This window comes from Catharus ustulatus, chromosome 3, assembly GCF_009819885.2.
Source record: "Catharus ustulatus isolate bCatUst1 chromosome 3, bCatUst1.pri.v2, whole genome shotgun sequence".
NCBI classification, from domain to species: domain Eukaryota; kingdom Metazoa; phylum Chordata; class Aves; order Passeriformes; family Turdidae; genus Catharus; species Catharus ustulatus.
This window is the reverse complement of record NC_046223.1, coordinates 91,029,161-91,057,130: the sequence shown is the minus strand read 5'-3', so window position 1 is coordinate 91,057,130 and position 27,970 is coordinate 91,029,161. Positions and strand designations below refer to the sequence as shown.

The 27,970-nt window shown below is 35.9% G+C and overlaps 1 protein-coding gene across 1 annotated transcript in view; it reads right to left on the bottom strand.

The window, feature by feature from the left end:
- Positions 1-27,970, bottom strand: part of EYS (eyes shut homolog) — an 811,979-nt gene that overhangs the window by 216,487 nt on the left and 567,522 nt on the right. The window contains 1 exon segment of the mRNA XM_033053725.1: positions 4,960-5,072. Within this exon segment, the coding sequence (XP_032909616.1) occupies positions 4,960-5,072 (113 nt within the window).

The window sequence follows — 27,970 nt, the reverse complement described above, 5'->3', positions numbered from 1 at the left end:
TTGGGTAATGCACTTTCAAGAGCCTCTTTCCAAAATGCAAATAGCAATCAGAGTTTTTGCTGAAATAAAGCTCAGCTTCAGACTGGAAACACATATAAAGATAAATTAATAGGAAGGCAAAATATTTTAAAAATTCTACCACAATTCTGTCCAATGGGTAGTAATGAAGAACTTAGCTTATTAGCTCCTTTCTGAGAGTCCAATTCACTGTTGTAAATTTGCATTCATCAGTAAGACATCTCTTAGGAAAACAGTATTCTTCTGTTTCATAGATAGGGTTCTTTTTTTAAATGAAAAAACAAGGCTTGGATAGGTACAGGTATATATGTGTCCATGTACATGTATGTTTTCTCTGTGTGTGTGTTTGGAACCTTTGAATTTAGTACATGCAGTAAACTCTTGCACTAAGCTCTTACAGCAATATATAGCAGTCATAGCTCCCAGACACTAAAACAGAAACGAACTGCAGTAAACACCGTCTCTTAATACTGGGACTCAAAGCTTCATTTATATCTGTCATCTGAATTCTATCTGGAAGTGATAGTCATTTATCCTGCAAATCTATTCCAGTAACATTTTCTGAAACACTTGAAGAAGCTGTATATTACACTAACACATCACAATATCTTCCTTCAGAAGAAGTAAAAAAAATAAAAGAGATTTCACTTCTTAAAAAATGTTATCAGAGATCCATTATTTTCAATTGTCCTTCTACTATTACTACTGGTTGTTATATAATCTCTTTCAAAATTGCCTTTATATTCCTAACTCTGAGACAGGTATAATTTAAAGAGAATCATAAAATAAACTTTGACAAGATTTACATAACTATATAGTCTAGCATAATTCTAGAAAACCTCTTGAAGGATTACCTTTACTAATTGATACAGTTCCATTATAACCTCTCTTGAAAGCCAAAGCTGCATAACTCAGAGTACTTTATGGCTGCCAGTTTGCTCTCAGAGAGTCAAACTCTTCCTGTCCATATCATTATTCTGTCATTTCCTGTTTCACCTTGGTTACATTTACTGGCAGGAAGTTCTGAGGAGCCCTCAGTGCAGTACAACCCTCCTACCTGCTCTCTATCCTTGGGATATCCTGTAATCATTTACCTATGACCTCCATGCTTAAACAGCGAGGCATTTGAATAGCAGAAGGAGCTGGTCAGATTAACAGAGTTAAAGCCTCATGTCTGAAACCCCAGTGCTTCTGAGCATGCACTGAAATTTTGCATTTTTCAGAATGATAAGCATTATTGAAAGTTTTTGGTCTTTGATCATAACCAATTGCCCAGTGCTGCCTGTATCAATCAACTTTAATTTAAGTAGAATTTAACACCTGCTTTCAAAATTACTTGAAAGGTAACTTCCATGTTGTCCCCATCTCCAATTTAGTTCTACCAAGTTAAAATAATTCTACTTTGTGGTGTATGATATTTGCATTAAAAGATATGAATTTTAAAGCAACAAATAGCATTCTTGCCATAATATATTTAGTATTTTTGACAGTAGATAGATATATATGCCAAGGAAACTAATATTATGGTGCAATTTTTTACATTTCTTAATTCCGATTATTTTTAAACAGTAATATAAATCTCTGATATAAGGAACAGACAGTATATAATATCCTACAAAAGGTACTGTCTTGTCCTGATGTAGTGATTTCAGTAGTTTTGAAAAGGTTAATGAACTATCTCTAAAATATGTTTTTGAAAGCTCTCTACATTGCTTGCACACATTAGACCATCCTTTTCGTATTTTAAAATACAAATAGATCCAGTTGGATGGCAGAACACATTTAAGTAAATTTCAATCCTATGAAAAAATCATAAGCTTAAAATTTACCCACAAACCCATACATTTTAAGAAGTATCAGCATGTCCACAATCCATGCAGCTGGGGCACCAAGAGCACAGCAGGATAATGGAATGCCACTAGAACATGCTAAATATGTAAAAGCAGGGCATTCAAAAGGATTACAAATCCATAAATAGGTGATGATATGTGAAAGGTCAATTAAAGTAAAACTGCCACAGTAAGAACAGAAAGAGTCCCACTAAGTGACATCATGGATGTTCTTGCAGAAGAAATTGGATTGCTTTGTCTGACACACTTCAGAATTCTCTGCTACTATTAGGCAACTCCAACTCTAGCAATACTGCATCTACGGAACCATAAAATTCTGAAAATAAAATATAAATGACACCACACATTCTAGTAGTCACCTGCTACTTGTATTTGCAAAGTATATAATCCATTATTGCCCAATTTAAACAACTTTCTTCAATCACTTTCTCTTTCCTTATCAAAACAAATCCATCTTCCCCAAGAAGCCTATCTCACAAAAGGGGAATGACAGCTGAGCTTCGTAGATGCCTTTAGGGAAACAGACTATATTTAAGGACTGATATGACAAGATGAATGTGGGTTATACCTAAAGTGAAGAGCAAACAATGATGTTAACTGCCAGGTGTGAGCAGCAATGAAATTCGTGTGTCATAGGGCAGGAATGAGTAAGAAGAAGCAATCCATTTCTACTGACTTCCCTCCCCACCAAGGGAAAATCAGAATAATTTAAATTATCTGTTGAAATTAATCTGAATTTCAGCTGACTAAGTACAACAATTTCCATTGTTGAAATTCAGCTTTTCCCAGACAGGAATAACTGTGATTTAGACCAGAATGGTGCAGGTCTGTGTGGACTGCATGGGGCTGGGCAGTGTTAGGCTCATCTGCAGTATTCTGAAGAAGCAGGGAGGTAAAAGGAACACGTTGTTTAGCATAGAGGATTGAGAAGGCCCAGCACTCTTCCAACATCCTTTTACGTACAAGATCCACAGTTTGTCTATACAAAGAGTCATGTCATTCTACTCTCCTAATCAGTAATATATGCACGATAAGTATTTGCAAGAAACAGTCCTAGACTGCAGTCACTGACATCTGATTCGAATAAACCAACATTTAATGTCTGTATGATGCCATATTTGTATGCTAATTAAATATGAAGGGGAGCATCAGAATCAATACAAGATTCAATGAATCTTGGTGGATAGTTCTATAGATTATAATATAACAGATAACACAGCATTCTATACTAATAAAAATTTAAAAGGAACAAAGCTTTTTTTTGTTTTGTTTTGTTTTACAAGCCACCTCTTTCAGGTCTATATCCCTCTCTATGTTATATGCAGAGATTGGACAAAGCTGTTATCATTGCTTTTTTTTTTGTTTGAAGGCTATCGATACTTAATGGAATGGTTATATAAAGTGTTGAATAGGAAAAACTGTAAAAAAGAATAGTGTCAAAAAACACAAGGATGTAAGCATTTGTATCAATGGAAGTGTTATTAAGGAGAATGAAAGAAAGTAGAAAATTTGGTAACAGTACTGGTTTTTAAATTATCCTGTTTTTACTTAGCAGTTTAAAAGAAACAGAACTACCTCTTGCCCATGATTTAGGACATCAAAGCTCTAATACATATGCAAAATGGAGAAAAAATTCCTAATCTAGTACCAGAGGTGATAGCTGAGATGGTTTATGAAAGTTAATACCTGAACGAAAGACATGAAGTAGCTTCCTCATTTGCTTTCAATCTTATGAATTTCTGTTTTTCAGAGGCATAATTTCACAGACAAGAGTACATGCCCTCATTTTGAGGGACACCATAGTCCTGACTAGGAAAATTTCTGATGAAACTGTGCACAAAGACAAGAGAGGAGACATTACTTCTTTCTTATTTGGGGTTTATCACAACAAAGGCCAGGGTTTTCTTTTTTTGTGGAGGATTTAGAACCTCAACCATTTGTTAAATGCACTTAGAGAACATACTGCAAACAAAGGGCTTTGGGGAACTTGAAGGGTGCAAAGATTTATTTCTTCATCAAGTTTGGACAAGGAGATGACACTGAGCTGCTGTTCTAAATAAAAGTGATGGTAGGTCTGTGCAGGGATAAACTGAATTTTGTGTTCAGAGTAAATTTTACTGGCAAAAGCAGAGATGCCTGAGACTTGGGGCAGGTAGTTCATTAGACAAAGTGTTGACACTCTTTTTGTGACTTTGAGTGGGATGTGTGTTCATTAAGGGATTAGCGGTGGAGGGGAGTGCAGAGTTCAGGTCTCACGGATCTTTAGTTAATGGTCTAGAGGGTTATCACCAGCTTTGGAAGATAGTGTTTAAGCAAGCATGTGAACATTAATTGACCTATTCTGTAAATTCTAGGGGGAAAAGTCATTTGTAAAAAGCCATGTTTTCCAGGAATTTAGGACATGTACATCCTATGACTGAAATGATACTCTCTTCTGAAAACTTCATTATCTACAAATGCAATTCACCTCTGTTTTCCTTTGCTTTCCACTTTTCCCTGTTTAGACCTATCATATTCCAGAACAGAATCCTAATGTACACCACTGTCCCTGTATGGTCTTTTATTTTAATCAGTGCATGACCAACAGCAATGTGAACATGCAAAACTGAAATCAATTGGGGTTTTTAAATGTATTCAGAAACAATACTTTCCAGCATTTTTCACAATCTCTTGTAGAGTAAATGTGGCACCAAGTCATCCATATTTGTAACAAGATTAATGGCAGTCCTAAAGTCATGTGCTGGTTGTGTTTTACTCATCTCCCCACTTCCCAATCCTGTATTTTCCTGCAGATCATCTTTATTAGTGCACTGTTTCAGCATTCAGGGTGTGACAACTCACTCTAAATAAGCTGTCAAGCTTAATTGAACAGCTCTGCAAAGAATAAAATCTTCCAGGAAGAAAATGCTTTAAAAGCATAAAAGAAAGCAACATTGTTTTGGGGTTTTTTTGTTCTCTCTAGGGTTTTTGATTGTTTCTTTTCTATAACCATTATTGAAATTATTTTAAATGGTCACCCTGTGTAAGGAAAAAAGCAAAATCAGTACAAAAAAAATTCTTATAATTTGGAAAGGCATAAAGGGCAGTTTACCTGCAATTGTCAACATTGCTTCTTCCTACAGCATTTGAGAAGCTGAAAGGTCCAACATTATTGATTTCTACCACTTTTATGCAGCCAGTGAAATTGTAGACAGGTCCAGAAATCTACAAAGGAAAAAAACCACACGATTCTTTAGTTTCTTGCCATTGTGATCAAGGTATTTATTTTTCTAGAGAGGAATACAGCCTTTGTGAATGGTAAACAGGGAAGATTTGAAATTTCTAAGTTTATTACTTCCCTGTTCAAAAGATTTCTAGTACCATTAATCATGTTTCAAAGATGCCTAAGGACCTACTAAAATGGGAATCACTGCAGGGGCACTGAAAACACAGAACAGTAAGTTGGTATGCACTACCAAGGACCTATTTTTAAAAATGAAGTCAGGTTTAGATAGTTGCAGAAATAAAAATAAAAATATCTTGAGGAAAAATTTGCTGAAAGCTTAATGGAAAGCATTAAATGCTTTTTAAAACCCAACAGGAGCATTAAGCCTGCCAGAAAGGCTTTAGGGCTAATAGACCAGCTAAGTATAAAGGGAATGTTCAAAGAGACAAGGCCCTCACAGGAAATGAAAATGACTCACCAAATCAAAATTTAACGTAGAGTAGTTCTGGGAGGTTCCCATGATGGAACCCCTTTTTAGTTGGGGTACATCAGAGATCTGTCTCAAATTGAATTACTACTAGAAAATGTTTTTTAAAAACCCAAGAAATGAACAGTGACAAAAAAACGAGAAAGATCAAACAGTGTTTGCTTGGGATTCTTATGGGAAATTACTGTGGTCGTCACTTAAAATGCCATCCAAACCATGGGAATGGTAGAGATGGATTTTTTGGGGGAGGGAAGAGGGCCTTGGATTTTTTTCTTTGTATGATTTTGAAAATGGGGACAAGACTATGCCATGCAAGGACACACCTCAAACTGCAGATCAGTAAGTCCCAATTCTACTCAAGACAGGGATTATGAATTACACTGAAGAACAGAATTAACATATATGTAAATGAATGTAATGTACAGGGGAATAGTTGAGAGGGTTTCTGAGAAGGGAAATTACTCACAGGAGGAACACTGACTATGTGAGAAAAGATGCCTTGGCACATAGCCTTTGATTTCCACAGCATTTTAAAAAGTTTCTGTGTTATAACATTCTAAAGTAACTCAGTCCCCCTGGGACAACAAGGAAAGCCTTTAATAAGTTTGAAGGGTGGTTAAAACAGAAGCAGAAAAGTTGTGACAAAATGGTGAGGTTTCTCAATGTGGAGAGTCCCTAGAAATTCTCTCTGCAAATCTGTGTTGGGGTCTGTGGTCTTCAATGCATTTAAGTGTATCACTGTTTTCTGCACTACTCAGGATAGCAAAACCAAAATCCTGAAAGCAGGATTTCCCCATGTGCAAAAGTGTCACAGTATGCAAAATTGTAAGGTATGCAAGGACCATGATATACGTGAGAGTTTCCAAACAGAGTAACTGTGTCTTCAGACAAGAAAACTCACTGTCAATGAAAGACAGAATAGTGTGCAGATGAATAAACAGTTTTCAGTTTCTCAAAACACAGAATCAAAAGGACGTGGAATGATATAAATCAGTGAGAAGATGGAAGCAAGGTAAGGCATTTGCTTTTCATACAATTCAAAATTAAGCTGTGGAACTCTGCCATAGTGTGTTGTGGATGATAGAAGTGTAAATGGGGTTAAAAATCAATCCTATTGAAGGGAAAGAAGAGCTGTCTCCCTCCCAGCGGACAGATAGGCTACAATATGGTTGAAGCAAGGAGAATTGCTTTTCTCTGCACTGCTCAACAGCTCTGGAACATAACACAGCGTGCCATGCCATACACTACAAACAGAATGATCTGGCCTTCCAACCCGTGGGAGGGCTCGAAGAGTTCACTAACAGTTTATTGTTTATTTCCTTAGCAGCAAAGGCTTACAGGAAGTTAAGACTTTAAAAGACATACATTGTTGAACTGCAACAATGTGGAAAGTTATATAACCATCTATAAGGCGGCGTTTAAAGTCAACAAAGTTCAAGTGTGGCAAAGGGAGGATGGTTTCTCTGTGGAACAAACACAGAGGATTACAACGAAGCTTCCTGGAACTTAAAAAAACCCAAAAATCTCATTTAAGATCAGGACGTGAACACTTTCCTGCAAGTTAACAAATCCTATTTGATATACCACAAGGGCTAGTGAAGGTTATTCATAGGGAATACAGAAAATAGAACATTCTTTCTCTTCCTCCTTTGCCAGCTACTCTGGCATGGAAATAAGTGTGATGGAATGCCAAGATGGACACACACTAAGTAGCCTGCTTTTGCTGCCATAATTATAATAACATATAACCATTGAAAATATCTTGTCCTCCTGAGCTTCACATTTTAATTTTTATAAGAGATGCTTGTCATTTTTCCCCCTGCCTTTTATAAATAGTAAATAAAATAATTTTCAAATTAACAAGGTGCAGGATCTTTTATAAATTTATTATGAACACTGACAGAAATGGTTACAGGATTCTGAGCTGGAAACTACATGGGATTGGTAACATTGCTCCCCCAAAAATGAATAATTGAGCAGTTTTAATGTTGGTTGCAGAAACTAACTTTTTAAAGCTGTGCTCCTTTTTTTTCTCCCTGAGCCTCATATGGTTTTCTCAGTCACATCATGCAAGTGTGCGAGTGTTTCAACAAAAGCTCTCTTTCTCAAAATTGCAAAAATGAACAAAAAACCAAAAAATCAACAAAAAAAAATCAATAAATGCAAAGGGCAGATACAATATGATTTTATAATAGCTACTGTGCCAAGTTCATCCAAGACTCTGGTATAGGGAAAATTCACTATGTCAACCTATGGTCCATTTTGCACACTGGAGAGCAAGTTAGTCATGTGGTTTGGAAATCAATGTTTAGCTGCATATATCCCAAACACTGTAACAGTGTATATTTTAACAACATAGTTACCTTCCCCTCACTACTGGCTGGTCTCCTAATAATTTCTCTTACATTGATATGTGCATATTTTGAAGGCAATGCATTCCTCTAAAGCAATTTTAAAATTATCACTTCTTTGTTTTTTAACTATAACTACATTATAAACATTTTGGTCAACTACTTGCATTTGTTCTGCTATGCTATCTATACAAAAGCCCAATATGTTTGAGATATATAGGAATAAGAGCTATTGATACATGTAATAAAAAATAAATGGTTTTTATTCCTCTGTTTTTGAGAACAGATACCTATTGTGTTTAGCAGAAACTAAAATGTGGACTTCACATGTAGTTGAGTTCCCTTCCATTTACAAAAATACATTAATATGCTGACAAACTGTAACATTTAAATTGCCTGAAAATGTCAGGGCCAGAGCAACACCAGAAATTTAGTTTAATAAAATTCAGTATTCACAATCTATTCAGATATGTTTGACATATAGTAACCATGCTCTTTAAATGCCCTTTATACTTGACAAAAATGAGTACAGATACTTACCTTGTAGGAAAAGTTCACACATCTATGCCTAATCATTTATTAACATCCCTTACTGACTAGCCCAAATTAAGCTGCTGCTAGACAGAATTAACCTAGAATGAGCTCCTAATGAAATGAACTTACATGCTGTCAATTCACTACAGATTCATAAATAATATAATGAGGTTTTGGTTTATGATCTGAGCATTTATTTGAAAAGGGTGATTAACTGGAAAGAAAACAAAGCATAGCACAATCTTTCCTCATGTGTTTCCACTCAAGATAAATTTTATATATTTTTAAAAGTCTCACTATAGATATTACAGTGTACAAGTATATATTATTGTTAGCCTTTCCCATCTTTGTGATTCCAGAAATATGTCTGATTTTGGAGACTGATTAGTAGAACTCTTTTTAATAGACTACAAAACATTTAAAATGCAACATTTTAAACAAATAAAATAACTCAGGTGGACAGTTCTGAATACTCTAATAAAATTTTAACTTGTATTTACTAAAACCATGGTGAACCATTTGGAAATTAATAAAGCGAAAACCCCCTCAACTTAGATAACAGCCCCTTTACTCCAGTTTTGTTTCCTGCTAGTGATTAGAATCATATAAAACAGTCACAATGAACTCTGAAATAAAGCAAGCCATAATCTCACCTCTGTATTCTCTTTAAATTGGCCATAAACATTTGGCTAACCATCTCAGTTGTAACGTGCCTGACGTCTACTGTAACTGAACTTCAATATCAAACCACTAAAGAAAAATATGAAAATCAAAACTAAGATTTAAAAAAAACTCCCAAAAGTCCCATATCTAAGTCCTTGGGTTGTGGTGGTGATGCTTCCCCCCAAAGAAGAATTTGGAACTTGTTCTTTAAAAATGTCATTTTAAAACATATTATCCTATTTTAGATCCTGAATTACATACAGAAAAAAATAGAAATATACAGACTATCAAATTAGCAGCAGGAAAATCAGAATAAACTTAATCCAATAAGACATTATTCTTCCTTTTTATTCCACTTACTGAACACTGAAACTTGCGTACATTCAAAGCATCATGCTATATATGGGACATGTACTTTCTTTAAATCCCAGAGTTTTCAAGACTGTCAAAAGTCAACATTACTGAGTCAGACATCACCTTGCTGAAAAATATTTCTTGCTGATTTAAATTTTTAAATAAAGCAATTAATAAAAATTAAACCTTATTCATTTTAACTCTGGTAGTTCAAGCAAAATGGACAAAGCTTATCTGGTTAATTTGAGAGGTCCTGCTGAAGTAGACAGTAGCAGAGGAGTATGTGTCTTTGATGCATCTATACTGTTCATTATTTCACTTCTTGATATTTATTTTTAATAACATTTTCCATACTCAGTTCAAATTTTAAACCGCAAGTATTTTTTTTATTAGATAATGGAGTACTAGCAAAAGTGTTTAATGACATTTCAAAATGTGTAGGAAAATGAAAAGTAGTATTAGCTTTCAAACAAAAGTAATAAAAGAAAACACTTAAAATATAGGAGAAAAAAATATTGCTTCCGTTTCTGCCCTGGTACTGGTGTAGAAATGGGAAGGCAAAATGGGAATATGTACTGGTAAAATTGACTTCATGCTATCATATCAATAATTTGAGTGAAACACAAAGGAACTGAAATCTTTTCCATCCTGACTCATACTGACTTTATTGTATCTGCTATGGATATTGAATCCTATCACTAGAATTTCATGAAGCAAGAATGGTAATGCATAATAATATAGGCAGAAGAAGGTAAGAAAATAAATCCCCAAAGTGCTTAGGGTGCCAGAGGTTTAGATTTCTGCTCTTTATGTCTCATTTGTTCTAGCCACTCAAATCAGGGGTTATAAAAGTAGCAACCCTGATAGTTCTGCTATCCAGCGAGTTCTTCCAGTCTCCTGTGCTGTAGTGCAGGTAACTGAGACTGTCCTCTCACACTGGATCTGAATTAGCAAACCATCTCCTGTATTGCTGTGCTTCACAGTCTGGTGGAAACCAGGCTGGTCATCTGCCTGGTCCCAGACTCAGGGGGGAACCAGCTCACCACATAACTGATATTCACATTCCTCTTGCATAATTTCTTCATCTAAATTGACTGGCAGTCTAAACCTTGAGCATAAGTGTTTCACTGTCAATCTTCCATGATCCTGACAGTTCTAGCTCAGAATGGTTCATTAAACCACAAAGGATTAATTAAAATCAGTAAGTCTGAAAGATTCAAAAGTACTAAGAAATTCCCTTACCATTTTTATGAAAGTTCATCCTTGGCTAGGATCCTTATCTTTTAAATTTGCTCTTGGTTTGCGCTGTAACAAGTGCAATGTTGCATTTAAGAAAGGATATGAAAACTCTGATGTGAGGAAGGATCTTCCTAAGCTTTATGGCTAGCAATGTCTGGGTCTTTGTAAGCAATTTCAGTGTCTGTGCTTATAACCATTACGCATGATTCATTTGCTGCATCTGTTATTGCAATTCTTAATTAGTTTAACTACTGCAATTTATTTTTTTCAATTCTCTCTGTTTAATGTGGTACAATACCTTGTCCCTGAGAAAGATGGAAAATGTATTGGACTAAGCGGACTAGAAAATGTGGAGTGAAATTTGGAAAATGAACTTACCTTTCTTGAATAGTATAGACTCTATCAACTGTGGAAATCATCTCTGTGGAGAGCTACAGTAGTGCAGGAGGGGTATCTTCCCCAATGAACAGCAACTGTACTGACTGCCAAAGAAGAAACATCTGTGCCTGGCCAGTCAATCTTGAGGATATAAAGGAGTTGGCCAACTTTCCAACACACACAGGAATTTGCAGTTAGAGAGGCAGTGAGATCAGGAGGAGCTGAGGGACATGTGGTTATGTAAGGGACAGATAATGTAAGATGATACTATATGAGGGACAGTGTCCAGGTTTAGGTGGTTGGGAAAAGGGACAGTTTGAGGTAGCCAGCCATGCAAAATGAAGGAAGGTGTCAGAGCTGTATGAAATTGCCCATAAGTAAAGGAATCAGTACAAGCTGCCAATAAGAGAATGGAGTCAGAAGTAGCAGAGAGGCCTATAAGATGAGGAGACAGAGTTGTACAGAACTAACAGAGAGGCTTATGAGAAAAAGAGACAGTGGTGTGTAAGAAAATGGTCTGTAGAAGAAAATATGTTGAGTTCAGAGTTGTATGAGAACAAGGACTGAAGATGAAAATGTGTATGGTTTGTGAATGAAGACTGGTAAGGAATGCCAGTGAGAGGGCTGATGGTGTTTCCAGCCTTGTCTTGTCTTACCTGTGACACAGCTCATCTCCCTGCACTTGACCTTTGCAGAGCGACACTGAAGTCACACATGTTGAACACCATGATAACTCATTACAGCACTTAGGGAAAGGTGTTCCAAGTCCACCACCATGAACTAGTTTTCAGCCTAAGTTAGTCAGCTTCTCTAGTTCTGGTTCTTGTCCAATCAATAACCAATCACTCAAACCTACAAATGTTTAACCCAAGAGGTGTTTGTTTCAAGCATATGAATTTATATTCTGATGGATTTGATGAATCTCATGGGTCACTTTCAAGTCAGGATATTCTATTCCTAAAGGAAAATTCAGTGTGAAACACTTAGTCAACTATAGATGCTGAGTTACAGAAAAGGGAAGAGCTCTAACAAGAAGTTGTACATCTGTCTGACTAGAATAGATAACACCTTATCTAAACCAAAGACCTCTGTATGCAAAAAGGTGTCTTCAGGATGAAAAAATGCCTATGAAAATGTTCTGATAAAATAGGCTTTTCTTTAATGAATATAGATGATATATGGTATTCAGAAGGGTCTAATTTTGTCAAACTCCTAAGAAGACTGAAGGTTCTCTGTTCAAGAAGGGAGAGAGGATGAAAATTTCTTCATAATGTTTTATGATCTGTGCTTTTCTTATATTATGCCAGTACATCTGGAAACATATGCAACTGCTTTGTCTGGTTTTGTACACCTTAAATACTTTTTTTTCTAGCACAATTTCTTAATACAAGAGGTGTTGGAAGATAACATGGTATTCATCACACACTAGGTAAGGAATATATCAGCTGGCACACTATACCTTTCAGCAAATGCCTTCTCTTCCCCAAAATACTCCAGAGAATCCAATGAGGCATATATCAGGACCAGGAACATGGCAACAAGAACTGCCTGACACATAACAAAGTTTTCAGAACCATGTGGGAATTCCAAGGTGTTAGTCACATGTATTTATGTGATTGGAGGTGTGTCTACAGTCAACAGATCACATAAAAATTGAAACCAGGATATTCCAAGAAGGTGATGAATCTAAAGACTTGTGAAATGCATTTAACTATCTTGCTATAGTAAAACAATATGAGTTACTGTGTTCTAAACTAAATAAACTCCACTAATAACTAAGAATCAAAAACTTTTTTTAAATTTTTAACGAAACAACTGACCGGTTACTGCATTTTTTGTCTGATCTGTCTTTCAGTTAGTTGTTACCGCCCTTATGACAAATGTAGTAGAGCATGAAAATGTATCTATAATTCAGCATATTAACATAGATTTCAATTAATGGCAGTTTAACTTGGTACAGCTCAAAAGTGGACATATAATTTATCTCTTCTGAGGAAACAAAATCTTTTAGCAAACAGTCGGATTTGGCTACCTAATTCTTTGGTTAAGCTTGAATTTCCTGAGGGACTTATGACAATATGTGCTTATCTGTAGCTTAAAACAGTGCTACCTACTCACTGCCAAGGACCGATGTTGATATTTTTTTTGGAGCATTTACTTTTGCTCTAAATTTTATTCTTTCCTACCTTGATTTGTATACTATTTATATATTTGTCAAAAGACACACCTAATCCTAAAATTCTCATACTTGCCCTGAGTTTCATGCTCTTAATCTTCTTGCCTAAAGCATATACAAATGTTTTTTGAATTGATAGTCCCTAGCAAAACCATAGTAAACAGAAAGATCAGATTCACATACAACTATATTACACACTATATGATCTAGAGGAGAAATCAAACCACTTTCTAAAAACTGGAACTTTAATGTAAGTTCTTCACTTACAAAAAAGAAAACACATGTTAAAATAATTAAGCATGCATGGCAGATTCTAAACTGCTCCTTTGCTTTCTTCATTCACTCAGATTCTGGAAGTGACTTCCCTCCTCTCCCTCCCCAACATTGCTCTAAGCCTCAATGCTCCCCTGTTCTATGCTTCTCAAGATGAAATCTTAACTGATGAAAGTAATTTTAACTATCGAAATACCCCAGGCTGTTATGCAGGACAAACACCACAAGGTCAGCCACTTTCCCTTTACAGAAATTTAATACATTTGCATTCCTTTTCAAGCATATTCTTTCTTGTTGAAAAAAACCAAACTTTCCAAAAATCAGAAAAAGTCAACGCTATTAAAAGCCCTTTGAATGAGATTAAAAAATTATGTTCATGCAATGTACATCCCACTAAGATAAAATAATTTAATTTTCTATTCAGTCTTCAGAGATTACAAGAGTCATTGATGAAATGGTGCTCAGAAGACTGTGAACCCTCCTTTCCATTGTTCTGCCACATCGAAATGCGTGTGGCCATGTGAAATACTTCATGTTTTTTCTTCTACCATTCTCTTAGAAACAAAAATATTAGCTGAGAGTAAAGAACCATCTTCATCAGACATAGAACTTGTATATTATATTTCCATAGTAGCAACCAATACAGGATGCTAGGATATAGAACAGTAACAGATCACAGCATGGCTGAGGTTTGAAGAGACCTCTGGAGGTCACCTTATCCAACTCCCTACTGAAGTAGTGCCATCTACAACCAATTGCTCAGGAGCAAGTCCAGACAAGTTTTGAATATCTCCATGATTGGGAACTCCCATACCAATCAGAGTAACTTGTGCCAGTGCTCAGACACCCTCACAGTGGAGAAGTTCTGATATTCAGATGACACCTCTTATGTTTCATCTTGTGCCCATTGCCTCTGGTTCTGCCACTTGCCACTGCTAAAAAGAACCTGGCTCTGCCCTTTTTGCAGCCTTTCTTCAGATATTTGTGGAATATTGGTGAGTTTTCCTCCAGAACTTTCTCCAGGCTGAACAATCCTGGCTCTCTCAGCCTTTCCTAACAGGAGATGTTCCAGTTCCCTTACCAACTTTTTGGCCATGTGCTGGTCTCTCTCCAGTAGCTCTGTGTCTCTTATATTGAGGAGCCCAGAACTGGACACAGCACTCCAGATGTGACCTCACCAGAGCTGAGCACAGGATACAGATCTCCTCCCTCAACATGCCAGCAGTACTTGTAATGCAGATCGGGATACCATTAGCCTCTTTGCTGCAAGGGCACATTGCTGCCTCCTGTCCATTTTGCTGCTCATCAGGACCTCCTGGTTCTTTACTGTAAGAAATCTACAAACTCTTTCCTGTAAAACTGTGCAAATCACACATGCCTGATGTGATCTTGGACATTTCTTCATTCATCTTGGTAGAAGACTTTCCACATGATAGTTTGGCTATTAGAATTTCAGCAGCCATAATGAATAAACTTCCACATACAAATACACACACACACACACACACACACGTGCACGTGTGCATGCTCACACACACAGTGGCACAGAGAATTGCATTCATGCACTCATTCATGCTGTAAACCAGGAATCTCTTTTAACTAAACATCTGGCTAATCCAAATCCCTCTCCTCCAACCCCGTTAAAGTATTCATACTCTGCCATATGGACATACAAATGGACAGTAGGATTGTGGAATCGGCAAAAAATTTTCATTTTGATAAAATCAGCAGCATTATTTTTCAGATCTTGCTTACCTATGAGCTCACAAATACCAAATAATATTAGATTATGTGAATAGTCAGGCTATTCCTATTATTTCAGGTTTACATTGGCATTTCACCCTATATTAACTTGTGTTATTACATTTTAAAGACATTCTATAAATGTACTTGGTTTTAATTTTTTCCTCTCTCATTTTCTTCTCATACTATTCAGCCCATGATGTAAACAATTGTCTGTAAAGCAGCATTCTGTAATCTGGTGTAAGAATCTGTATAATGAGACGTGACACAATCACATATTGCTTTTTTCTGCTACTATTATATACAGAGAAAACAGCTTGCTGTATTTCTATATATGCTGTATTTCTGTATATGGTTCTCAGAAATTTGTAATCACAAACACAGTAAAGTAAGTAAACAGTAAAAACAGTGAAGTAAGTCAAATCCAGGTAAACAGAGAGTTTTAAACCACAGAAGAGAGGGACGGGCACCAATAGAGTAACTTATCTTTACTCCTTTTTGCTTTCAAAAAAAATACCATTAATAATAATACAATTAGAAATTAAAGGTTTTCTGCTAATGTTCCCTACAGTTCCATTTCATTAAATGATTCCTCCCACTCTATTCTTTCATTTCCAAATCTCATTTCATTTAGATGAAAGAGCACAAAATAATAGTTGCATTTCCAATATAGAACAGCTGCCAGTTCCTTTGTTCCTCTCTTCTGTTTTTTCAGGTCGCACACCAAAAATCACAAATGTACAATGTGATCATCATGTTCTTCTCTTAATAGTGACTCTTTATATTACAGCAGCTTTGTCAGCCTCTACCTTCAGAGCAGAGTGCATTTCCTGCTGGCTTGGCAAATGTGTTGTTTGACCACTTTTCAGGCTCAGATGTTCCCTGCATGCCCGATAGGTACATTCAGATACTTAGTTCAGAGTGAAGCCATTAAGCAAATAGCACTGAAGGGCTTATTTGCCAGGGATCAGGAATGGCCTCCATTTACTACAGTTTTCTATAAAATCTGCCTCTGCTACATTGTTTGCTATCGGGAAAAGGAATGAAACAACACAACAAAATGTCAAAGCTGTCAAGAAACACAAAGTCAATTTATTGTTACTGAAATAATGGAAACTTCTATGTAGAAGATCAATGAGAATGGGAGATCCTGTACTGAGAATGAATGCAGAGAGAGATTGCTGATATTAGTAGAGAAGTAGATTCTATGCATAATCACATAACTGTGAGACTAACTTAGCATGCATAACAAGAAACCAAATACTTTAGAATGTATTTTTATTCATAAAAAAAACATAAAAACACCCCAAAAACCAAACAAACCCACAAACCTTATCTTGTAGATTGATAAATGTCAAGGACACTACAGAAACACTAATCATCCAGATTAACTCTGAAAAGAGCAAACAGGAATCACTGTAATTTAGACAGAGTCTAGACAAACAAAACTACATCTTCAGTGATGGTTTTATTTTTTGGAAGGAAAAAAAACACAAAATTGAAGAGCTCAGATAAAGAACTGAAAACATCAAAGATGGAAGGTGTGAAAGTTCCTTAATTAAAAATGCTTGAATGTCTGACAATCACCTGCTGGAAGAGGGTACTGGGAATAATGAATACACAGAAACCCACACACAAGGAAACAGCAAAGAGTATAATATATGTTGGAAGTAGATAGCATAAAGATTAAATTAAACTTTGCAAAAAATTTAATCTGAGCTGGACTTTACACAATTTTTGAACACATGGAGGAAAGAAGAGTGACAGACTACAAATGAGAAACAGGACCAGGTTGCAAATACTGCAGCTGCCACCAAAACCCTTTGTCTTATTAACACTGGAAAAACAGTGCAAAAACTTCTAGGGTCAGGAGTTTCCTACACAGTTGTGTATCAGTGTTATTTTGTAATAGGTTGCATATTTCATTTGCTGTTATTTAAAATTAGCATTATGGTCCCTTAAGCATAAAATTTACACTGTTAGAAAGATAAAATATGATTGGTTTCCATAATGAACCAAAGAGTGGGGTCTGATTTAAAAAAAAAAAAAATTTTCTAGGTCACAAAACAGATGGAAGACAATAGGCATCACAGGAAACCAGCAGACTGCAGCTAAAGCAGAGAAACTGAAACTAGTCTTAGGAGAAAAGAGCACAGAACCTGGGCTCCAAGATAATGAAGAAGAAAATAGGATCAAAGAAGATACAAATTCACAAAATTTACAGTGAGAGACTAAAAATCCACCTGCAAGATTATGGTGGGTGAGTGAGGGCTGTGTCTAGCCATTTTCCTTCTACTTTGTCTAACTTCATATTAAGCTTTTATTATGAAAAGGTTAAATGCTCAAGTTTTTAGAGTTTTTCTACCAAAACATGGGATGTTACTTGTGTTGAAGACTTTTGGTCTTTGGTTAAAGAAAACCATGTAGAATATCATGACCAGATAATCTCCTGCAATTTAGGTCAGATCAAGGTGCTATCAACTCCGAGGGTATTTATGCATCCTTGTGTTAAGATTCCACTATAGAATCCCAGATTTCAACATTCGTTTCACACCAAGATTAGGAAAGTTATAGAACCTCATATGACTATTTTCATATAAAATATGTACAGAGGATTTTCTGCTATCTGTCCTAGTATTTCTTTGTAAAGAGATTGTTAGTTCCTTGCAGAAGGAGCGGTTCTTACCAGCTAGTCAGGCAGGGCTCTCACATCTGGAAATACCTTTAGCACACTGAAAAGTCTACTGCAGGCCTACAGATTATCTATGTCACCTAACAGAAATACAAGAGAAAATACTGTGTGTGAATCTTTGTGAGCACATGGCACAAATTAACCACAGATGTCCCTCTGATGTGACAGAACAGTTGAGGGAATACAGTGGGTACAACCCAGATGGACTATAAGATCCCTTCACTCTTTTGCTCCCACCCCCCATCAGTATGGTAGAGAGAAGTGATAAAGTGAGCAAACTCATGGCTTGTCATTAAGTCAGTTTAACAAATGAGGAAAAAACACTGATGCAAAAGTAATCATCATCAGCAGGCAGATGCTCTGAGCAACAGCTACTTTGGAAATCTTCCCATTTTATCATTGAGCATGATGTTTTATGGAATGGGATGTCCTTTTGGTCTCCCAGGATCAGCTGTCTCAGCTGTGTGTCCTCCCAGGCTCTTGGCCACACCCAGTCTATTCACTGAGAGGTAAGACCACGGAACAGAAGGAATTGATGCTGTGTAAACAATGTTCAGAAACAGCCAAATCATCCCTATATTGGCAACACTGCTTGGGTCACCAGTCTAAAACACAGCACCATACAAACTGCTGTGAAGAAAATTAGCTGTGTCCCAGCCAGATCCAGCTGGAGAATTAATACATGTTGACACATTGCATTTATCATATAAAATTTCACAGATACATTATAATATAGTTCATGCAATGCTTACTGTGAGTCATTGCGTGAAAACACAATTGCCACTAAAGATGTTAGAGAGACGCAAAGTTGTACAAACTCTAGGAAAAATGGTGGCAGAGGTAAGAAATAAAAATCCAAGAGACTGTACCAGAATACTGTAAGAACACTGCTGTGAGAACAAAGATTTTTTTTTTTAATTGTTGACAGTTCAGAAGGCACTATATGGCTATGGAAAATTAAATAAATTACCTTAGTGTACCGTATAGCAACATGGATTTTTTAGTTACTGAGTTTGTGGTTATCAGAAATGGCAACAATTTGCTTCACTTGCTATCTAAAACATAGAAGTTTAATCACTAAAAGTAATTCTCAATGGGATTTAGCAGCAAATTATCTTTTTTCTTTTTTTTCTGAAGAGAAACTCATGGATTTACATTTTAATAGGATGAAGTTATACACCCAAAACTTCATGTTTGTAGCATAAACCTCTCTGATTCTGAAAAAAACTTCAAGAAAAATCACACATACATAAAATAGGAACATATTAATATTCAGATCAGTTGCATCTATTAAAATTGATAAGAATTTTGCATAACATGTCTTTCTTCTTATATAGATTGAGTTTTGGGGTTAGATTGCTGCAGTTGATGCCTGAAAATATGCCTTTATCAAAAATCCAAGTTAACAGGTGAGTAAATTGATAGTTAAAGAACAGCTCTTGATTTTAGCTGTGTGTTGCAGAGAATGCTTAAAGAGATTAAAGGCAATATTTGTGCAGTCTCATCAATTGCATAAAGAACTGGTCTGCAAGAAATGAACCTACGGTAACCAAATACAGAAGGAAAGAGTGGGTGACAAATCTAGGGAGCTGCTGGTTGAAAGGGTCATCTGGGTAATCACTGCGTTAGTTGCCCAAGTAGTACATACGTGCTGTAAAGCATATCTCTGCTTTGTTAAATGTCTGGTTTATCCTGAAGCTGAAAGGATCCTGCTTAAACTACATGCAAGTAATTGCTCTTGCACAATTCTCCTTTAGGTTTCCACCAACAGGTTGTATCACAAGAAAGATTAGAAATCATGACCTGCTATCTTCTGGTACATGTCAAAAAATAACCTTTTCTAAGGGCTAAATCCTGGCTCTTCTTAGTTCTTCTTCATTGCCTATAGGGAGTGTAGTGGCCACTATTCATGACTCTTAGATATAATTCTACCTTGAAAAAGAGACCGAAAGGAAGGAGTAAAAAAGATCAATAAGCCACACAAAATTTATGTGCGCAACTTTTTTTTAGGAAGAAAGTGTGCCTGTATACATTTTCAGTACAACCAGTCTGCCATCAAGCTTGTTACAGAAGATCCCAGAGTACACTTATTCAGTGGATGATTAGAGCCTTTCCTCCCAGGCTTTGGGACTCTGCTTGAAAACAGTGCAGTGTTCAAGTCAGTGTCTGGAAGGAACTTGGAGTGTTTAGATGACAGATGTCTGGGATGCCAGCACTGAAGAGTATTTTTGCATTAAGTCACTTCACCATAGTTTCAGCTTTAAGCTTTGCTGGACTGGACTGATACCAAACAACACATCCCCTAAGACCTCATGAAAGTTATCTGCTAACTGCTCAAGCCTTACTTCTTGTAAGGCTTCTACTTATCATCAACCAGACCTGCTGAAACTTTCATAAAGGATCTCATACAGTCACACAGAGTAATTAATGAAATGCCAACCTCACAGATGATGCCATCTGTTGAGATCCGTTTCTTCTAGAAAAACAGCAATGATGTCTTTTGTTGTTTGTATAACATGAGGTCATAAACCTATATCTACAACTCTGGATGATATATTCATTTTGAATTGCATCAACTTTTAAGATACCAATGTAAAGGCATAGCTCCATCAAACACTACAGATCCTGTGTAGCAGCTGGCTCGAATGTGCTGTCCACCCCATAATACTGCCTTGCTGACAATTTCAAGGTAATAACCATTTTTTAAAAAGAGCTTCCAGACCGGACAATGAATAATAGGCAAGTAAAGGTGTAGTATCTGACACGCTACATGAGAAGGTGTTATGCACATACACACTACCACATTTCCAGGAAAATCAGGAAATTTGGGAACACGAGAAGCTATTGGATAAAAAAGGCTGAATACGCTCAGCAGAAGGAGTCATCCCAAATGTCTATAACTGGCCTGGATTTCACACACTGAACAGGAAGAAGAGACAAATGGTTAATGTAACTAAGGGAATCACAGCTGTCAAAGAGTGAAAGAATCACAAAGATGCTGAAAATTTTATCCCGGTACAACTCCCATATCAGAGGACACATCAAGATAAGATATCAAGGAGATTTTTGCCAACAAAAATGGGCTATAGCTATTGCCAGAATCCTGTGATAATGTGCAGGAACTGTGAAATTATTAAGTGGCAACATCAACCAAAAACGGAAGATCTTAACATCTGGTCAGCCTGGCAGCTATGGGAAAATAAAAGCCCTTACAGATGAAAGACAAAAACTGACCTTGCAGGCCTGCCAATATTGTTCAAAGGAAAATGATCACCTGGATCTGAATTTTCAAATTGATAAAAACAACTAGCATGCAAGTTCAAAACAATGCTATCCCTTTTAAAACTGCTCTTCAAAATAAGGAAATAATCTCCCCAGAAACAGAATCATATATTTGTATATCATCAAATCATATCATTGCATATCACTGAAAACGCACCTTTTTTTCTGATAAAATTAGGGTACTGTTGCATAGGGTCCCTGCAAGAGTTGATGAGCAAAAGGTGATATGACAAGAAAGCATCAAAAAACCCAAAAGACAAAAGTCATAGTTCTTTCAGTCTTTTCTTATATGAGAGATGTTCCAACCCCTTGATAATATTTGTGGCCCGTTACTGGAGATGCTCCAGTAAGTCCAGATGTTCCTTGTACTGGACACATGGAACTGATCCTATTAATTCAGATACAAGCTCACCAGTACTGAACAGAGGATGAATCCCCACCCATGCACTGCAAGAATGCCTAGACAGCTTGCTGCCCACTAGAAATCCAAGAATGCCAAGCTGTGCTCCAGACAGTCGACACCACAATGTACTTGCGCATGGGATTATTATTCCTCAGTTTCAGGACTTTGGAATATCCCTTCTTGAACTTCATGAGATTTCTGTCAGCCCATTTCTCCAGTCTGTCGACGTCCCTCAGGATGGCTGCACAACCCTCTGGAGAATTAGCCACTTTCCAGTTTTGACTGAATCTTAGAACTTGCTGAGGGTGTATTTTGTTCTGTCTTCCAGGTGACTAATGAAGAAGTTGAATAGTATTGGATCCACTAGTAGATTCTGGGGCACCTCACTATTTACTGGCCTCCAGACAGACTTTGCATCACTGATTACAACACTTCAGGCCTGGTTATTCAGGTTATTTTTAATCCACCTCACTGTGAACTTCTATATACACATACACTTTGTCAGTTTTTCTATGTTGATATCATAGAAGACAATGTCAAAAATGTTGCTGAAGTCATGGTAGACAGCACCTACTGTTCTTCCTTGTCCACCAAGCTGCTCACCTAACTGCAGAGACTGTGAGGCTGGTCAAGTATAACTTCCTCTTTTAAATCCATTTTGATGTCTTCCAATTACATTCTTGACCTCCATGTGTTTGGAAATTATTTTCAGGAGGATTTGCTGCATCACCTTCCCAGTGATTGAGGTGAGGTTGTCTAACCTATAGTTTCACAGATCTTCCTGCTTGCCCTTCTCAAAGATAATGATATTTGTTCTCTTCTGGTCTCCAGGAACCACTCCTAATTGCCATGACCACTCAAAGATAATTAACAGTGACCTCACACCGGCATCAAGACAGTTTTCTCAGCGTTCCTGGATGCAACCCATTAAACCTCAGAGACTTACATATGACCAGAGCGTTTAAGGGACCCCTAACCACATCCTTCTCACAGAATCATATAATTAACTAGGATGGAAAAGACTTTTGAAGTCATCAAGTCTGACTTTGGACCCTACACCACCTTATCAATTAAACCATGGCATTAAGTTTCACATCCAATCTTTATTTACAAACACCTTCAGGGATAGTGTCTCCAGCAGTGTTAATATTCCTTGCTCCAGAGTTTCCCTCTGGTCTTAAGGACCTTCCATTCCTGAAGGCTGGTTTTACGGTGTCCCAGTTTTGGCCAGGACAGGGTTGATTTTTGCAATAAGCAGGAGGGGACATGGCCTGGACCCTAATGTTATTCCATACCCACTTACATCATTGCCAGGGGAGAGGGAATGGAACTATCTCTCACTTCTCAGAAGAGGGGTGTTCCTTCAAATTGAAAAAGCTCATGGGGCAGAATGGCCCAGTATTTGTTTATTGTCAACTTTTCATCTCAGTGCAGAGTGAAGTGGTTGCAGACATTCTTGTGTTTTATATGTTGACTGGGAGAAAGAGCTTGAGGAGGCTCCCTAAAGGTACTGGAATAGAAAAATTTTCTGATATCACACAGGAATACATGGCATGCACTTTTTATCAAACAGATTTTCTATAATATATCTATTCATCTGAACATGCCCACCACTTGCCTTTAGAAATTGAATTATTACTTACTGTTTTCCTTTCAATTTGTCTTTTGTTTCCCAGACTCTTATTTCCCTCTGTAGGAAATATTAGTCAAAAAGAAAAGGAAGTATTCCATACCAAACAGAAATCTGAATTCTCTTATTAAATTCTCCAAATACAGAATTTGTTTACATCCCTCTACCCCATATGTTTTCTAGAAATTATTTCAAGAGAACAAGATAGAGAAATTTTTTGTGATTACTTGGTATTAGTCTTTTAATTTGCTAAGGTTGCTACCTGGTTAGCTTCAAGCACTTAGTACACACAAGTCTGAGTTCAGGTACTGAAATTATGAAATATTTAAAATGCTTTTGAGAAAAAAATATTTCCATAAAGCCAGATTCTGAGGGGATTTCAGTGAGACAGTGTCACAACCATCATAATTTAAGATCAGCAAAGGACTTGGCAAATTTTTTTCCTTTTCTTTCCTTTTCTTTCAGACTCAGAAGCTTCAGGAGTTTAATTTCCCCATGCACACAGAGCTCTGGTTATTTCTAGCTGCATCAAAGAGCTTCTAGAGGACACAGTTAAAGTCATGCATATCAAAATCTCATATAAACAAGAAACAGAAATAATCTACTTGGCTCAGTATACTGGTTCTGCTGAGAGTTTTGGAGCACAAACTCATTGCTTTTAATGTTCAGATTCAGTGTGGCTGCTCTTAGTTGCCTGTTGCTCTGATGGCCCTGGGCCATGAACTTCTTAAAGTTCACTGGCTTCTTTTCTGCAAGAATATAGTGTAGCTGTAATATCACCAGTTCGAGTAATCTGTAGCTCTGCAATAAGTATCATGATCTTGGCATTTTAGCATTGTCTAATGAGAGTGAATTACATTTTTAATCTTGGTTATAGTAACCAGTTTATATTGTGGACTGCTGATATATTGTATGTATGTAATTAAAATGCTTCCTTTTTTTAATGCAGAGATGTTGATATTAATAAGATTTTTGCACTCCTGTGAAGCACAGGTTTGTCAAAGCGATTCAATATTTGTAATCTTGTGTCCCCTTTAATTTGTTGCAGAAGATAATCAGGGAGAAAAAACCTTGCTTTTTCACCAGCAATACTTTCTGGACTGTGGACTTAACACAGTGAAGGATGTGTCTTCCTTTCTCATTTGAATTTATTTTGTTGTGATGTTTGGAGATTCTATTGAGAAGTTTAATAGATATTTTGCTAATATAATACCAGTGTTTGCATTATATAAAAATATTAAATGCATGCATATATACATATGTGCATATGTGAAATTCTAACTTCTCTAAACCAACTCTAGTGACATTTAAAATAGAAGCAGTAAAAATACCAAATAATACAGGTGTAGAAATATACATTTTCACAATCAATAATTCTGATATTACAAGTTTAAAAAAATACTTCTCTTAATATCTTCCTAATAAAATATTAAGTGTAACCTACAACTAATAAAATCACCCAAATTGACATAACTATTCAATACAGACTTTTCAAGAAGCCTTCAGGAAATAATATTGAAAATCTTTATACCTTTATGTTTCCCATTCTATATTTTTAATATTATAAATTTGGAATTTATTAGACATACTAGAAAAATTCATTGCACATTTTGATTAATAGTCTAGGTATAGATTTTACAATAACTAGTAAAATTCAAGATTTCTGTAATCTATATAAGCTGTTCTTGTTTATGGATCACATAGTACTAATAATGATCATCATCAAGAATTCAAACTTGTTTCAAGTAGATAAATAAGTAATGAATTATCCAAAATACTCCCAGGAACATACTCAGTTATACAAAATAGAATTAACAAATCCATAATATGTCTGTAAGGATACTGATTAATCTAATTAGAAAAAAAAACAAATAAATGTGTCACTCTTCACTGAAGTGCTCCCTGTCCATACTTCTTTCCTCTCAAATATGTCAAATGCTGCAGTGTCCAAGATGATCATCTGGAGCCTTTTTAACACAGCTTGACTTAAAAAGAATAACATAAGCCAGCAATACACTGTTACAGGAATGTTTTAGCTTTTCCTTGATACTATCACTTCTCTGTATTGTTTAGCCTTGAAGACATAACAAGAACCCATTCGTAGATGGTAAGGGTTACAGGCACACTAGTAACAAAGAATCTTACAGGGCAACACTGAATACTTTCAGAAAAATATTGGAAGTCTCATATGTATTTTTTTTTTCAATCAATGGATTAGGCAAGACTGTCTGTTAACATTATATAGTAGACATAATTAGAGTATATTGAAATTAGAATAAAACTGATTTACCAATGTAATTCCATCAATTTTTTTTCTCTTTCCTGGGAAAAACCTTTGTTAAAAAAACAAAAATTCACATTCAATATATATGTGACATATCTAAACATGCTACATAAATTGTAATGGGAACATTTGTGTAAAAACCACTCTCTTTCTGCCAAACCACTAAACCATTATTTATGTTCAAAAGAAAGGTAATGGCCTTTGGAAAACTACCTGAGTTCTAAAACAGGAAAAAACCCCATAAAACAGTAAGAATATGATAAGTATCTTGATGGTAGAAATATAAACACTGGGATGTTATGAATGCAAGAGTAAAAATCAAGAAAGGTGTAGGCTGCACCAGAAAAAGGCGATATAATAAAAATAGTCAAACAAATAGACGCAAACTGGCACAAATAATTTTGCACTAAAATTTCATGCAGAGAGAAAAACATCATATTAGAGCTATATATCATCAAGTTGATGATAGTATTTGTTGAATACTAAAGCAGGTTAGAAGGGGTAAGGCAGAAAAGACAGTAATAACAGAGTTTAATTACTCCAAGTAGTCCGGTAGGAAATCATGACAAAATATGCTGAAGGGACTAATTTTTAGATGCTGTAAATAAGGGTTTCTTGGAACTGTTAGAGAAACCACAAGAGAGATAACTCTTGGTTTTACATTAAGCTAGGCAAAGAATATGTTTCAATATTTCAATATATAATAATTAAAAATACCCCCAAAACATTAAAAACGGTGAGTATAATATACTCAACTTCAGTGTTCTCCTGGGAGAAAATCTCACTTAAAAAGCCACCAGAAGGTTTAACTGCATCAGGACAAGGCTAGTAAGGAGGTTTAACTGCATCAGGACAAGGCTAGTAAGGATAAGAACAATTGGAAAGCTTGATGGGTAAAATGCTTGCAGGTATAGAAAACTTCCATAGAATTCAAGAACTACATATGATCAAGGAGAGAAAAAAATCAAGAATAACTTTAAAAAAAATTTTAAAAAATTTATTGTCAAAGTAGGAAAATAGGAGAATAAAGAAGGAAGAATAAAGCTAGGAAAGTTAGAAAGCCTGGAATTGTGCAAAAAATGTTATATAACTTTTTAATTAGATTATGCCTGGTAACAATATAGAAATTGGCAAATATGATACTGGCATTTCAAAAGCGACTATGAAAAACCAAATCTATTGAAGCAAACTAAACCCTAGCAAATCTATATTCAGAAGAAAATTCCTGAATGTTGTAATGAAAAATGTAAGTAGCAAAACCATGGGACAATATCACATAAAAAGTGTAAAATTTTGTTTAAGGAAGTTATGTTTCTACAATTATTAATATCCTATCAGCACATTAATGGTCCAAGAGGGTCATCCAAAACTTGGGCCAACTTAGTTTCCAAAGATATTTTGACAGTGGTCCCAGGTAAAAATTCTTAAGGAAAATAGTATTTGTGGAAAATAGAGGAAGGGGGTTTTTAGGTGGGTGGTGAATAAAAGAAAATACAAAAATTTCATATACTAGTTGAGGTTTCACACTGCTAAGATGCAACAAATATTGCCCACTGAGTCTTATACTGTTAAACATGTTATCTGACAATGTAAGAAGTACTGATGCTAAAACACGTGCTGGTCAAAACAAACTATTCATAACAGGCAAAACATCTCTCCAGTCAAGAAACGGGACTCCTGACTTCAGGGTAATGCTTTATTATGTAGGAATAGACACTGTAGACCTCGACTTATCAATCTAAAGAAAAACAAATACCAGAATATGTGATAGTAGCCAATGAAACAGTAGAAGTACTTTTGATGTGACAAATATTTATTTAGTATATAAAAGCGCATAAATATTTAAAATATATCGAGTAACAGTAAGTGGTGCTCTTAATTAAGATAAGCATTCAGGTGATGCAAAGACAGAGTCAAAGCATATCCTAAGTAGGACATTAGAAAGTAAATACTTGTCAGGATCTAAGACTGTCATGCTGAGATTCAAAAAGAAGTCAGATGCTCTTCAGGATTCTAAATGCATTTCAAATCAACAAACACCCTGAAAGAGCCTTTCTGAATACTGTAAATCACAAACCTGAAAACAGAACAGACTTAGAAGATGTACAATGTGTGTAGGGAAAGTCAAATTAAAAGGGAACATCATAAATATAAGGACAAACAATTTCATCCTATTTTTTGAAAAATACAGATTCTGGAATTGATACAAACAGGAACAACTCAGTTTTAGAAATGTAGCACTAAAACCACAATGAGATTCTGGATAAAAGACTCAACACTGTTCATTTTCATTTTCTGTATCACAGCAGAAACTTAAATTCTAGTGCATAGCTACTATAAGCTAAACACCTATATTTCACTGTATCTAAGGGGAACACTAATGCTTGGTAACTGGCTTCCACTTGGTC